The sequence below is a fragment of the Olea europaea genome, unplaced genomic scaffold, assembly GCF_002742605.1.
Source record: "Olea europaea var. sylvestris unplaced genomic scaffold, O_europaea_v1 scaffold1292, whole genome shotgun sequence".
Classification (NCBI taxonomy): Eukaryota; Viridiplantae; Streptophyta; class Magnoliopsida; order Lamiales; family Oleaceae; genus Olea; species Olea europaea.
Genome location: NW_019230382.1, coordinates 84,267 through 98,951, shown reverse-complemented (window position 1 = coordinate 98,951; position 14,685 = coordinate 84,267). Strand labels below are relative to the sequence as shown.

At 34.3% G+C, this 14,685-nt stretch overlaps 2 protein-coding genes across 2 annotated transcripts; both read left to right on the top strand.

Moving 5' to 3' along the window:
- The first annotated feature begins 1,701 nt into the window (after positions 1-1,701).
- On the top strand, positions 1,702-4,858 carry LOC111374799 (purple acid phosphatase 17). The gene is made up of 7 exons (XM_022997535.1): positions 1,702-2,042; positions 2,138-2,294; positions 2,461-2,568; positions 2,682-2,809; positions 3,197-3,325; positions 3,493-3,560; positions 4,391-4,858. Exons 1-7 carry the CDS (start codon positions 1,857-1,859, stop codon positions 4,611-4,613), a joined length of 999 nt encoding a protein of 332 aa, XP_022853303.1. The 5' UTR covers positions 1,702-1,856; the 3' UTR covers positions 4,614-4,858.
- A 7,754-nt stretch (positions 4,859-12,612) lies between these two features.
- LOC111374797 (protein BASIC PENTACYSTEINE2-like) lies at positions 12,613-14,372 on the top strand. Its single transcript, XM_022997532.1, has 2 exons — positions 12,613-12,714; positions 13,017-14,372. Exon 2 carries the CDS (start codon positions 13,084-13,086, stop codon positions 14,002-14,004), a length of 921 nt encoding a protein of 306 aa, XP_022853300.1. The 5' UTR covers positions 12,613-12,714; positions 13,017-13,083; the 3' UTR covers positions 14,005-14,372.
- Positions 14,373-14,685: the final 313 nt, after the last annotated feature.

The following is a 14,685-nucleotide window of genomic DNA, read 5'->3' as shown; positions in this document are numbered from 1 at the left end:
TCAAGAACTTGGGTCGCAATTTGTATTGATGGTTTAGGCTAGGGTTGAGTTTGGAACAAGGTAGATGCTCGCCAAGTTGTTGCTCGAGCGGATGAAGCAAAACCATCGTTGCCCGATTGGGACCCTTGTGCCGCTCGAGCAAAGAAGTTGTCGCTCGCTTCTCGCTAGAGTGTTGCTCAAGCGACAGTGTCACGTGGCCAAACCCTAGGTCGCGATTTGAAGAATTTTAAACGGCCCATGACATCTATTTGCCACCAACTATAAATACTAGAGTCATGGACGGTTTTTCTTGAGGTTGCTTCGATGCATAACACATTCATCTTTGAGATCCAAGAACGCAATTCATCGATGGAATCATACACGTTCATCTTATGATCCAGCAACTGTCTTTTGGAGAAAACATCAAGGTGCAATAATCTAAAACATTACGCTTCATTAATCTGTTGAAGAAGGGATTTTCTCATTAAAGGATTGAGAGAGGTGAATTAAAGCACAGTTACAAGCACAAGAACAGGCGGTTCTTAGTGTTTCACTTTGAGAGACATTTAGCGTAAGACCAAGAGGTTGTAGGAGACAACAGATTGGACTGTAGGAGGTAGATCAGGAAGTCTAGCACAAGGCTCGAGGTATTTGCAGCAGTAGATCGTGAGACTGTGACAGTGAATCTTAGTAGGTATAAGCATTAGAATTACTGTGCATTCTTGAACTGTCTATAGTGGATGCAATTGGTTTGGTCCCGAAATTTTTCTCATGTTGGGCTTCTCCATTATCAAATATTTTGTGTTTTTTACTTTCCAGCAAATTATTACAAGACGCGGTATTCAAACATAGAGTTAATTAAATTTTATGCTTAATCATCTAGAAACTAATTAAAAGTGACTTGTTTGGTGTAATTGATCTATTTCGCACGTAAGGTCAAATTAATCGGTAATTTGAAATGTAAACTTGGTAATCTTAAAAGTTGAATCAGCGTGTAACATCATAGCCCGAACTCTCAATCTTGAATCAGATATTTTTTTTTTTTTTTAATTATATCTATTCTTATCTGTACCACGTTTGCACGCACAGTAGAGTCATGGCCTACGGGTAAAGCTGAAAAAAGTGGGTCCACTTCAGATCCTGTGAGTTCCATCAGACCCGAATATTCTCTGGGTTCCCCGCGAAGATCCAATAGCATATTCGAATAATCCATAACCAATAATTCTCTTCCTAATCATTTAATTTTTACATAATTTGTTAATCTTTTCTTTGCCATTAAGAGGCGGATTTTATGAGTAGCCAAGTAATAGAGAAATCAGATCGAAGTGTTGTTAATAATTAAGACTAAGATTGCAAAATCGATAAATAATGCAGAATTAATCAAAAGACAAATACTTACAATGCTCCGTTGAATAAAAATAATATTTTAAGAAAGACTCTCAAAATTCATAAGGTAAAGAAGAATAAGATAATCGATTTATACCTCAAACGAGCATTCAGATTTCAAAATTAACGTGATTGAATGAGTCACCATCTTAAACGGATATGATACTAATAAAACACCTGACCTTTCACGATGAATCGAAGTAATTTTGTAACATAATTCTGTGTAGTATTAAAACTTTTTTGTCCTTTCTTAGTCAACCAATCCTTTTTGTGTTGGAATTTACTTCAAAATTATGTGTTACTGCACCTCTCTCGCTTGGCCATCACCTCTTTCCCTATATCTGGGTTTGTGCGCGCCATGTAATTACACTTTCATGAAAAACCAAGCTCTAATAAGAAAATAAAAGAAAAAAAAGACGAACTTTTTTTATTTCCTTAATTTCTATTTCTCTATTAATTTGATTCCTCATCTTTGAAATTTTCACAGAGCCATGGCTAGTTTCGACAACAAAACCATGGTTCTGTGCCTTTGGTTGGCAATCAACTTTTTGTCAACAGTTTCTTCAGAGCTTCCTCGATTTGAGCATCCAATTAGAGGCGATCAGAGGCTCAAATTCTTCGTTATTGGAGATTGGGGAAGAAACGGAGCCTTTAATCAATCTGAAGTTGCTTTTCAGGTACATGGAATTTTTTATAAGATTGAAGTTTTCAGAAGGATTTTCAATTTTTCTTTTAAATTTAAATTTATGTTTAATTTTAATTAATTTGGCAGATGGGAAGAATTGGAGAGGAACTAGATATAGATTTTGTGGTGTCAACTGGTGATAATTTTTATGATAATGGATTGAAGGGGGAGCATGATCCAGCATTTATAGATTCATTTACTAATATTTATACAGCAAAGAGCCTGCAAAAACAGTGGTATACTGGTAAGTATTATGATTCGGGATTGTTTATAATTTCGATATTTAATCGATGTGGAATGTATCTTTTAACATGTTTAGTAAGATCGTGGCTCGTTTGAAAATAGCAATTTTGACGTAGGATGTATCTTTTAACATGTTCAGTAAGATTTTTTATTACTTTTGTATGCAGTTTTAGGGAACCATGATTATAGAGGTGATGCATTGGCACAATTGAGCCCAGCACTTAGGAAAATAGACAATAGATGGCTTTGCTTAAGGTCTTTTGTACTCAATGCAGGTAATATTTGGGTCGAACAGTACGGGATAGAATTAACAATGTACCGTCCAATTTTGTGTACTAAATGTCCTGAATTTTTAATTTTAATTAATTAATTATTTATTTTTTTGCAGAAATTGCTGAATTGTTCTTTGTGGATACGAGTCCTTTTGTGAAGGATTATTTTACAATTCCAAATGAACACACTTATGATTGGCGTGGCGTGACACCAATAAAGATCTATACTGAAAATGTATTAAAAGTAAGTGAATTGATTTATTTATTTTTCCATTCTTCTTCTTCTTCTTCCTCCTTTTTTTAATTATTGATTATTAATTAATGCTGCATTTATTGAGGTTGGTGGTTCAGTTTGTCTTCATGTCGATTATATCTATCTATATTCATAAATAAGAGATAATGTGACGAAGGACATTAATGAATCGATGAAGACTATTTGAAACAATCCGTAAGAACAATATTGTAGCTTTTAGATATGGCTGAATACCTTAGGTCAAAAGCTTGGTTGATAGAAAAAGTAAACCCGGGTTTTGTAAATTATTATTATTATTATTATTATTATTATTATTATTATTATTATTATTATTTTAAAATTGATTTTTGAATTGTTTGGTTATTTTTGGCCTTATAGGAACTTGAATCAGCACTGAGGGAATCGACTGCAAAATGGAAAATTGTAGTGGGGCATCACGCCATTAGAAGTGTTGGTCATCATGGGGACACTGAAGAGCTTGTAGAACGGCTGCTTCCAATTCTTCGGGTATTGTTCGAGGAAACAAAATGATATGATTAACGTTGTGCAGTATTATTCGTACTTAACATTAGTCTAGACGATATTTGTAGGATGTAATATTTTCTTGAAATACCTTCGTAATGTTAATTTAACTTTTCAAGGAACTGAATTGTGTTTTCTTGACAAAATTTCAGGCCAACGATGTGGATCTCTACATGAATGGACACGACCATTGTCTTGAACAAATTGGCGATAACCAAAGGTATTTTATTTAAACTTTGTTGTAAATGAATCGTTGAACGTAAAATTAATTATGATTTGATTATTTCATGTATGTCATTCGATTAAATGAAGAAATTGACGTGATAAAATAATTGATGGTCTAGTTAGCAAATAATGATACTTTTACGTCAATTTTTTAGTTAGTCAAACTAACAAACATAGAAGAAGAGAGATGATATTTAAGTTAATTTCAGTCACAGTCATTGTACTTCGACCCAATTTTCAGTTGGGTCTCCATACTTCAATTAGATCAGCATATATAAATTTGTCTCAATTTAGGTCAATCTATTCAATTTCGTCATAGTTTAGGATGTCAAACGGGTCGAGCGGCTCGTGGACGGCTCTGACGAGCCCAAGCTGAGCAGGGGCTCAATCCCATGAGCCATTTCGGCTCGTGGGTTCGTTAAAAAATATGAAATTTTTTTTAAAAAAAAAAAAGTCCAAAAAAGTGCAAATTTACCAAGAAACTAATAATAATAATAATAAATTAAAAAAATCACGAGCTCATGGGCTCAGCTCGACTGGCCCCATGAGCTCGTCTTTCATGAGCCACGAGCTTGGCTCGGGCTCATGAGCTTATGGGTTAAAGGGCCGGTCCATTGTCATCTCTAGTCATAGTGTTTAAGACACTGACGTGTCTATTACAGACCAATGACCATCCTATGTGATTGTCAAAAAATGATATGAAAGAGATGATAAGATCGAGAAAATCATATTACACACTAAAATTGTGGACCAAAGATAATCAAATTAGTAGGTTTTTCGATTAAAAATGAAACTGCAACTGATTTATGTATCTCTGTGTTGCAGCCCAATCCAATACTTGACAAGTGGAGCAGGCTCAAAGGCATGGAGGGGAGATCTTAAAGGACTAAATCGAAGAGACCTCAAGTTTTTCTATGATGGACAAGGTTTTATGTCTGTCCAAATGACACCAAGTGATGTTGAGATTGTGTTTTATGATGTTTTTGGCAAAGTTTTGCACAAATGGACTATGTCCAAGCAGCTTCATGACCTTCATCCGATTATGTAAAATGTAGAGCCAGTCGAGGATATCGAAACCTTGGATAGGTCTAAATTGAAGTACGTAGGTGCTTAAGGTTCGCCCCTTAAAAAACAGTTCAATAGAATTTTGGGTTAAGGAAAATGAAAAGTTGAAGCGATATAGATTCGACTAAAATCTATACTATTCGGGAAGGAAGTTTAAAAACTTCGATGTACATATTTCGGGAATTTTAGTTTCTTCTATTTATCTTGAATTTGATCCTGTTTCATTTCTTTTGTTGTGTTACAAATTGTTAAAAAGTAAAGAAAATTTTTTAAGTTTACGTATAAAATTATTTTATTAAGAGAATGTGTAATTGAAAATGAATTTGGAGAATGAATTGAAATTATGTGCGCTCCGTTCTCACTTTGGTTGGGGTCTCAAAGAAGGAATATAATAGCGGGACAGAGCAGCCATCCTCCACCCTTCATCCTGAGGATTTCTAAGGTGCGAGAATTAAATATACATATTTTCCTCACTATTTACTTATTTATTTCTATTGTTTATATACTATTTAAATTTTTGCAACTTTATCTTAACCTTTAATTTATTACGGTCCCAAATATTTTATTCCTGTGTAGCGGAGCTGCGGAAGGATATATGAATGATTTCCATCTATATATTCATTAGCTGATAAAAAAATTGACTTTGACCACATTTTTAATAATTTTAAAGAAGGTAAATAGTAATTTTACATCTTTCCACGTAAAACAATTATAATTAAATTAAATTAATAGAAAAAAGTAAAAATAGAACTTCATCTTCTTTCCCCCACCTCCAGCAAACCCACCCCACTACGACATTTATGTACCTATCCTTTTTAATACATTTTTATCATTAACAACCTTGCCTGTAATGATGCCTGTAATGATGGTTTTTCTCCAAAAATTATATTGAGATCTATTTGTTGTTTTATTTTTGCTTATTCAAAAATATGAATACCGAATAAATCTTTTTGTTCCTTTTTAACATTTTTTGGGACAAAAACTGTTATTAGATACAAGATTTGCTAATTAATAAAATATTGAGAAAAATATGCGATGAAAAGAGTTGAGGATGATAAAAATGATTAAATATTTCATGCAACTAAAATATGGGGCACTTAGAAAAAAAATATGGTATAAATATATTTATACTTTGTTCAATTCATTGCGTTAAATGCACATTCAATATATCGTACACCATAAAAGATTATGGAAGGTAGCATTAGGAGGGAGAATATTAGGGATGGTTGAATGAGCGTGGAATACGGAGATTGTATTAACGCGGAGTTTGGTGTTATACTGTATTAGAAAAAAAATTAAAAGTATTGACAGATAAAAAAAAATGTATTTCAATATTTTTTACATATAAATAGTTTCTTACTTATATGTTAATTTACTCTTAAGTAATTTTTAGTAAGTGATTTCTTATAACTTATAAGTGAATTTACTCATAAGTAAATTTTTACTTGCACATAAGTATTTACTTAAAAATAACAATTATTAGTTTTTACATACATAATCTTTTTACTTATCAATGATTTTTTACTTATACTTAAAAATCTTTTTTTTTACTTATACAAAACTTTTTGCTTAAAAATTATTTATTACTCATAAGTGATTTTTACTTATACTTAAGTCATTTGCTTTACTAGTTATTTACTTATAAGTAATTTTTTAATACTTATTTATTTATTATTGAATTTTATGCTTATAAGTAAATTTTTTATTTATTGGTTATATTTTATTAGTAAGTGATTTTTTATTTTTTATTTTTGTTTTTTCTGATTTACTCTTGTAAATTAGGTAGTTTTACAAGTACAAAATTTATTTATAATTTACTTATAAGTAAATTATGTAGTTCAATTTAATCATTTTTTTTCTTAATTCGTAAATAGTGTGAAAATAATATGGTTTGAACCTGTCTCATATGACGTAAAAATTTATACAATTGATTAGAGAAGGAAAACCATTCCGATTAATAATCAATTAGTAAGCTGCATTCAAGTGCCAGATGAGGATGAAATAAGATTATATTATCCTTATTAAATCTATTACGGCAAATGCCTGACATGCCCTTAGTACTTTTAGTTTTGTAAAGTACAAATCGTTCCTACATTTCTAATCCTGTCCCATATAGGTACTCGAACTTTCAATTCCTACGCGCACCCCTATATACGTATTTTATGTATACTAAGCACAACCCAACTTCTAATTATGTTTCCATATGTTCCTCCTTTAATAAACCTTTCTCTTAAGAGCTCAAACTTTCAATTCCCTAATCCATACATAATCTAACCAAACGTTACTCGATTTGTGCAAAGGTAATCCATATTTTGCTATAAGCTTCTAGAAATTGATTCTCCGTTTGGCATCATGTTCTTGATATTTACATAGTATTGCAATTTCATCGTGCAATGACCAATCTCGTAGAGAAGTTGACATGGAGAAGCAAATTATATGTAATACGATATGAAAAGCCGAAGTGAATACAGTGGCAGAGGGATTGTGTGTATGAGGCAGTCCCCCTACAACAGTTTTAAAATTTTCTAAAATTGTGAAGTACATTTTTTCACCCCTTAACATTAAAATCTAACTGCCACTACAAGTATGGGCGATGATCAAGTGAATTATAATGTGTTGTTGCAGAAAAACTACATACTGCAGATGTCAAAAACGAAAATAAGGGAGAAGAAGGTCATTTTTAGGCGCTCGTAGAGCCGTAGAAGATCCCAAATGAGGCTTTCTTTTAAGTTACTTATTTAGAGAAGATGCATTGCTAGTGAATGCAGAAGCAGAGGAAGAATTTTTGTGATTATGCATCTACACGCTGAAAATTTTCCTACTAATTCTAATCCCTCTGCAAAAACTCTCAGTTTCGTCTTCTTCGTCGTTCCTCTGCAACTTCCACCCCAATTTCTATGCAAATTCAAGAATTTTCTCTTTTTGTTCTTATGTAAACTTTGTCCTAAACCTCCTATTGATGCTTCGCTCTAATTCTAGCGATTGCACCACCTACCATCATCCATCACCCCCGCCTCTGCCATATTCTATCATCTCTGCTCCTATCCCATGTCCTGTCCTACGCCACAAACTGCTGTAACTTGCTCCGTAGCTGATTTTTCAATGGAAGTTGCGGTGGCAGTTATTGGAAGAAATCAGACTTACCAACAGCAAATATTTACTTACCATATTTCTCTTTGATATTCTTGTTATGTATTATAGTTACTATCAGTACTATCAATTTGTATCTTCTATTTAAGGGCTTATTAGGAGCTCATTTTTTGTATATAAACTGATTTGCTGGTAATGAAAACGTGAGCTTGGCATCTTCCATTTACCTTTTTACATGGTATCCGAGCAATTGGAATCCTAGGGCATTATTTCTTCTTCTTTTTTTCTCTCTCTTCGTCGTGGCTGAAGAGAGCCCTATCCCTGTGACTTCCAATGCTTCAAACAACACCACAAATAACAATTAATTAAATACCATCCAATCCAATTATGATGCCTCATCACACTCTATTCTTTATGCCTCTGATAACCCAGGCACAACCTTGGTAACCTGTCTTCTCAAAGAAGATAATTACCCCACATGGCATCGTGCAATGACAAACGCACTTCAGGCCAAAAACAAATTTGGCTTTGTGGATGGATTTGTCAAACGTCCATCAACTGGTTCGCTGGAAGAATTTGCATGGATCCAATGCAATCAATGGTAATCTCTTGGATTTTTAATTCTCTTTATCCTACCTTCCACGACAGTGTAGCATATTTCGTGATGGCATATCAGATGTGGAATGACTTCGAAGAATGATTTTCACAAGATAACGCTCCTCGCATTCATTAATTGAAAACTGAGATGATGAATACCTTGCAATATGTCATGACTGTGTCTGTACAATACACCAAATTAAAAGGCATTTGGCATGAACTTAGCACTTATTCCCAGATTCTACTATGCACTTGTAGCTCTGCAAAGGCACTTGCTATAGAAAGGGAGAGAAAAGGAGCATCAATTTCTAATGGGATTGAATGAAAAATATAATGTAGTGTGCTCTCAGATCTTGAATACAGATCAATTGCCTTCATTATCTCATGCTCATGCTTTTGTCGCATAAGAGGAGTGCCAACAACTAGTGACAGCATCAAGATCACCTTCCATCGAGGCAGCATCATTCATTATTAGTAGCGTCAATAGTATCAGAGGCAATCATGATCCCTCCAAGCAATTTTGTGAATATTGTAAAAAGATCAAGCATATCCAAGATAATTGTTTTGAGTTACTTGGTTATCCGGAGTGGTGGGACAAAGGGAAGAAGCCGTTCAAACCCAAACTGGCTAATAACTTATAACATAGAGAGATTTCTAAGGGTAACAATACAATACCAATCAAAGGGTTGACAAATGAGCATTACGCTCAACTTATATCTATGTTCAATCTTGAAAAGACTCGTGATTCTACAACAAATTTTGCGGGTAAGGCAACTTCTCTATCCAATAGCATAATTGAATGAGTTCTGGATTTTCATTGAATGCTTCTAACCATATGACATGCCACGAAAGTGTCTTTACTTTTCCCAAAATCGTACCTCATTTTTCACCAATTAAAATTCCAGATGGATCATTCCTTCCGGCTAAGTCTTATGGAGGTGTTTCACTTAATCTTCCTTTACTTGCAATCTTATATCTATTAGCAAATTAACCAAAACTTTAAATTATGTTGCTCATTTTTTCCCTTCATTTTGCGCCTTATAGGACCTAACCACGAGGAAGCTTATTGGAATGGGTGAATTAAGAGATGGGCTCTATTATTTCAGGCAATCAAAAATCCTATGGCTTTAACCAACACCGGTACTCCTAATTCTAAACTTATTTTGTGGCATCAGCGTCTTGAACATTTGTCCTTTAATAGACTATCTCTTCTTACCGATTTAGGTCTGTCCACCATTAAGTCTTTTAATACATGTTGTGACTCTTGTAATCGAGTAAAGCAGGCTCGAAAACCTTTTCCTATTAGTTCGAGTAAAACACATGAATCTTTTGAGTTAATTCATTGTGATGTTTGGGAACCGTATCACACCACCTTTTTATCTAGCGCCAATCATTTTTTAAGAAATGTGGATGATTTCACTAGAAGCACCTAGGTGTATTTAATCAAAACCAAATCCTAAGTCTATATCAGGTTGATTTCCTTCATAACTATGATAACTAGAAAGACTGAAACAAATTAGCAGTGATAATGGAACCAAATTCACAAATCATAATTTTCAACTCTTCTGCCAACAAAATAGGATTTTGACCCAATTTTCTTGTGTCCCATGCCCCAACAAATTGAAATGGTTGGAAAAATAAGCATAGGCATATACTTGAAGTGGCTAGAGCTTTGAGGTTTTAGGCTCATTTACCTATAAAGTTAGGGAAGATTGTATTTTAACGGTAGTATATTTGAGAAATTATACTCCCACACCTTTGTTAACTGGAAAGAGTCCTTATGAGCTTTTATTTTCTTGAAAGCTAAATTATTTTCAACTTCGTGTATCTGGGAGTCTTTGCTATACTTCTATCCTTCCTCGATCTAGAGACAAATTCCAAGAACGTGCCACCGCTTGTATTTTTGTTGGCTATCCTCATGACTAAAAGGGTTACAAGGTAAATGATTTAACCACACATACAATTTTTACTTCTAGAGATTTGAGGTTTTATGAACATATTTTTCCCTTTCAAGATAAAACGTCATCCCTTTCTCCAAATCACAGTCCGTCAACAACCACACCTGTCCCTGATCATGAACCTGTGTTATCCCCTACAAATACCACCATCTATGTTATAAATCACAACCAAGTTATCACAAACTCTGATCACTACACAGACGTTGATGCACCTTCTTCACGCACCAACTTAAATGACACTCCCAGTCATGTTCAACCCCTCATATATGGGTAAGGCATTTTATGTAATTGGCATTAAGATTCATGAAGATAGATTACGAAGGATCTTGGGTCTGTCTCAGAAAATATATATCAACAAAGTTTTAGAGAGATTTCGGATGAAAGATTGTTCACTAAGTGTAGTTCTCATTGTGAAGAATGATAGGTTCAATTTGAACCAATACCCGAAAAATGATCTAGAAAGAGAACAAATGAAGAACATTTCATATGTTTTTGCTATTGGAAGCCTAATGTATGCTCAATTCTCATAAAGCCTAACATTGCATTTGTTATAGGAATGTTAGGAAGATATTAAAGTAATTCAGGTTTGGACTACTAGAGAACAGCAAAGAAAGTAATGAGGTACCTTCAAGGAACCAAAAATTTCATGCTTATTTATAAACGGACGATAATATGGAAGTGATTGGATACTCAAATTCAAACTTTGTCGACTATGTTGATTAACGAAAACCAAAATCAGGTTATATTTTTATGATGGCTGATGGAGCTATATCTTGAAGGAGTGCCAAGCAAACCTTAACTGTTACTTCCACTATGGAAGTCGAGTTCGTATCTTGTTTTGAGGTTAATTCGCATGGTATATGGATTAAGAGTTTCATATTTGGGTTTAGAGTTATGAATTCCATTTCTAGGCCATTGAGAATTTACTGTAACAATTCGGCTGCTGTCTTTATGGCTAAGAACAAGAAACATGGTAGTCAAAGTAAACATATTGACATTAAGTATTTAGTTATAAGAGAACATTTTAAATAAAAGAAAATAGTCATTGAGTATGTAAGCACTGAATCGATGATCGTTGATCCTTTGACTAAAGACATGCCACTATTGAAATTCAAGGATTATGTAGAGAACATGGGACTTGGTTCCACTATGTAATGGTATATACAGTTTTTGTACGAAAACTCTTATTTGTGGTGATATTTTTTCATATTCTTGCGTGCCTTAATTTATTTGAAAAAAATATATTTTTGTAGGACCAAGAATAAGACATAGGGTTTTTTTCATTAAGTATTGTTACTACATAAAAAAATTGTGAGAAACTAAATACATTATAATATATGGAAAGTAATACTCGTTATTAGAGGACTCATCGCCATGATTCATGTGTTTTTCTCTTAAGAATGATAATTGATGGGATTAGGTTGAAACATTAGGTTGAATGTATAGACAAAGTGGGAGAATGTAACAAATCTGTTTCTTTCAACAATCAACTGTTACTTTCCTTCAACACTCAATTGATGGTCCAACATTCATTGGAAAAGTGGTAACCTAAGCCATAATTTAATGAGAATTTTGGCTATATATATGGATGGGTTTGGTCCCTAAGCTCGACCATTGAAAATACTTTATATACCGTCAATTTCAGATGGTTAAGAGTTTAGAAATGCCATTACCTAGAGCAAAAGAGCTTTTTGAAACTACATCAACGGCCGGAGGTATGAATTCGATCCGTGAGATTTTTGATTTTTCGATCTAATTTGTTTTTGCATAATTGCTTAGGATCGATTTTCAGTCTTATATGATGTACATATAACATTATTTTACTATGATTAAAGTTAGATATGAGGTTTACAAATGCATGTTGTACACGATCATGAACCTTGCATTAGATATTAACTAATCATAACATATACGTGAAGAGTTGATAAAATCAATCCTGATAGTCATTCATGTATTCGATCGCCAAAATTTAAGATCTATTGAAACTTCTCATCATAAATTTGTATTTGTCGATATGTACGAAATACATATTGATGTAATGCAGACAGTCCCATGTTTAATTTTTTTCATCACTAGATTCAAATATTGTACTTGTGACATGATACAGTTTAAACTAAAAATGTGATGCAATTCACATCCTCCCAAAGCACAAATACTTTGTTGCAGTTCGAAAATTTTAAATTTTACAAATGTATGTAAATCATTTTCAAAAAAAATTTAAAATGAGAAAATGACAAAAAAATCACAATGAAAATCATGAGGCCTCACAAGAGTGTGGCACGTGTCCTCATGCATGAGCATGACATTAGTTATTTTTCTTTATTTGTAACAATTTCCCATTTCCAACACCAAAACCTCCATTTCCTTAACAAGGAAAAAGGCTACACTCTGGAAAAGGCAAAAAACAAACCCTAATCCGGCCGACCTTCATTTCTCTCTGTAAGCTCACTGTATCTATGTTTTTTCCTACTTTTGTTAGGGAAAATGTTTTTTTATTTTTTTATTTTGATTAACTTAAATTTATGTTGTAATTTTTTTCCCCACAGATCTGAGTTCAGAAACCCAAAATTTGTGCATTTCTAACGTTATGGATTTTTTTTGGATTTGTGGGTCTGTTTGCATTTTCTGAAAGTGAATATGGGTAGATTTGTTTTCTGGTAGTTGTATATTCTTGTGCGGTTTTGGTAGGGTTTGTAATTTAGACTTGTAAAATGTACTAAATTTACAGTTTGGAATTCCAGGTAAACACATTCATGTGCCGAATTTTGAGGTTTTTTCGTTGTTTCACAGTTTAGTGATTCCGTAAAGATGGACGGAAATGGTAGTATGAATTTGAGGAATTGGGGGTTTTTTGAGAGGGCAACCACCCCACTCAAGAGCCATTTGGGCCTCCAGCTAATGTCATCAATGGCCGAAAGGCCCCTTTTTGGTGGTGATGTTCATGACCAACACCGTGTCCCCCCCTCTGGTGTCATGGCTTCGATCAATGGCGGGCCTTACCATCACCATCGTGTTGGTGGCTTTTCTGAGTCCCACATTCCCATCGACTATATGAGGGAGAATTGGATGAACCATGGCAGAGAAAAGTATGTAAATAACTTGCCCGTGAACCAACACCAATCCTATTATCAACTGAATTATGGGCTTTCAGCGGAGACTTCATCAGCTCATTCCATCCAAATGCCCCAGCAAATTAATATAACAAAAAATGTAAATGTCATACCTCAGATGGAAGAGGTAAGTAAAGAGGGAGATAATGGTGGCAGTGGTGTTCCTCTTGCTAAGAAGAGGGGAGGTGGGAAAGTGCTAAAGTCTCCTGCCGAAGAGAAAAAACCTAGGATTAGAGCTCCTAGAGAAGGGTCTAGCCCTTCAGTTCAGCGGACGAGGGCTCCCAAGAAACGGGCTGAAGTTGTGATCAATGGAATCAATATGGATATTTCAGGAATCCCTATACCAGTTTGCTCGTGCACTGGGACTCCACAGCAGTGTTATAGGTGGGGCTCGGGTGGGTGGCAATCTGCATGCTGTACTACTGGAATGTCTGTGTATCCCTTGCCTATGAGTACTAAGCGTCGCGGTGCGAGGATAGCAGGGCGTAAGATGAGTATTGGTGCGTTTAAGAAGGTCTTGGAGAAACTTGCTTCAGAAGATTATAATTTCTCTAACCCGATTGATCTGAAGAGTTACTGGGCGAAACATGGTACAAATAAGTTTGTGACAATCCGGTAAATCTATATGGAAGTGCTGCACCTGGCCCCTAAAATACATATGCTTTTTGTTTCTTCTATACATATATGAATGGTCTGGCCTGCAGCAGAGGCTTCTCAGGTAGTTTCTAACTGGTGGATTTCCCTATTGAGTCAGCTTATGCCCGGTAGGGAGCCTCATATAAGTTATTCAGTTTATTCCATTTGTAGTTCAAGCAAATGTTGATATTGTCTCAATGACAGGGGATGAGGATATTTGTTTAGATTTATTTGCTGCAATTACTGATATCTTATTTTCTTTCTAAAGATTTTGGTTGAGATAATGGTTGTTTCTTTTTCTCTACTAATTTTCTTGAAATGGTGATTGATGAGAGGATAATGCGTTTAATTTGTGGAGGTTTATCATTTTGATATTTATTATGCCGGAGTTAAAGTATTCATGGTGCTATACTAAGGAACGAATAATTGAACAACGATTATGCTTATGGAATATTACGTGTTAAAACTGCCTAATTTCTAAGTGAGTTAACTGTCTAATGTCTCAGTGAGTTACATTTGTGACCGTAACTGTGCATGCCTTTGAGTTAGAGCTAGACTAGCCTGCATCAGATTAAGTCTCAAATATGTGTCTAAATTATGCTAATAACTTGAGTTAGAGAATAACATTCTTGGAATGGTAGACTATTATGCATGCCTTTGAGTT

Bases quoted from the DNA above. Each gene is read 5' to 3' on its own strand.
- LOC111374799 (XM_022997535.1), top strand. From the start codon at position 1,857: ATGGCTAGTTTCGACAACAAAACCATGGTTCTGTGCCTTTGGTTGGCA. The intron at 2,043-2,137 runs GTACATGGAATT...TTAATTTGGCAG, and splicing joins AATCTGAAGTTGCTTTTCAG to ATGGGAAGAATTGGAGAGGA. The intron at 2,810-3,196 runs GTAAGTGAATTG...TTGGCCTTATAG, and splicing joins ATACTGAAAATGTATTAAAA to GAACTTGAATCAGCACTGAG.
- LOC111374797 (XM_022997532.1), top strand. From the start codon at position 13,084: ATGGACGGAAATGGTAGTATGAATTTGAGGAATTGGGGGTTTTTTGAG.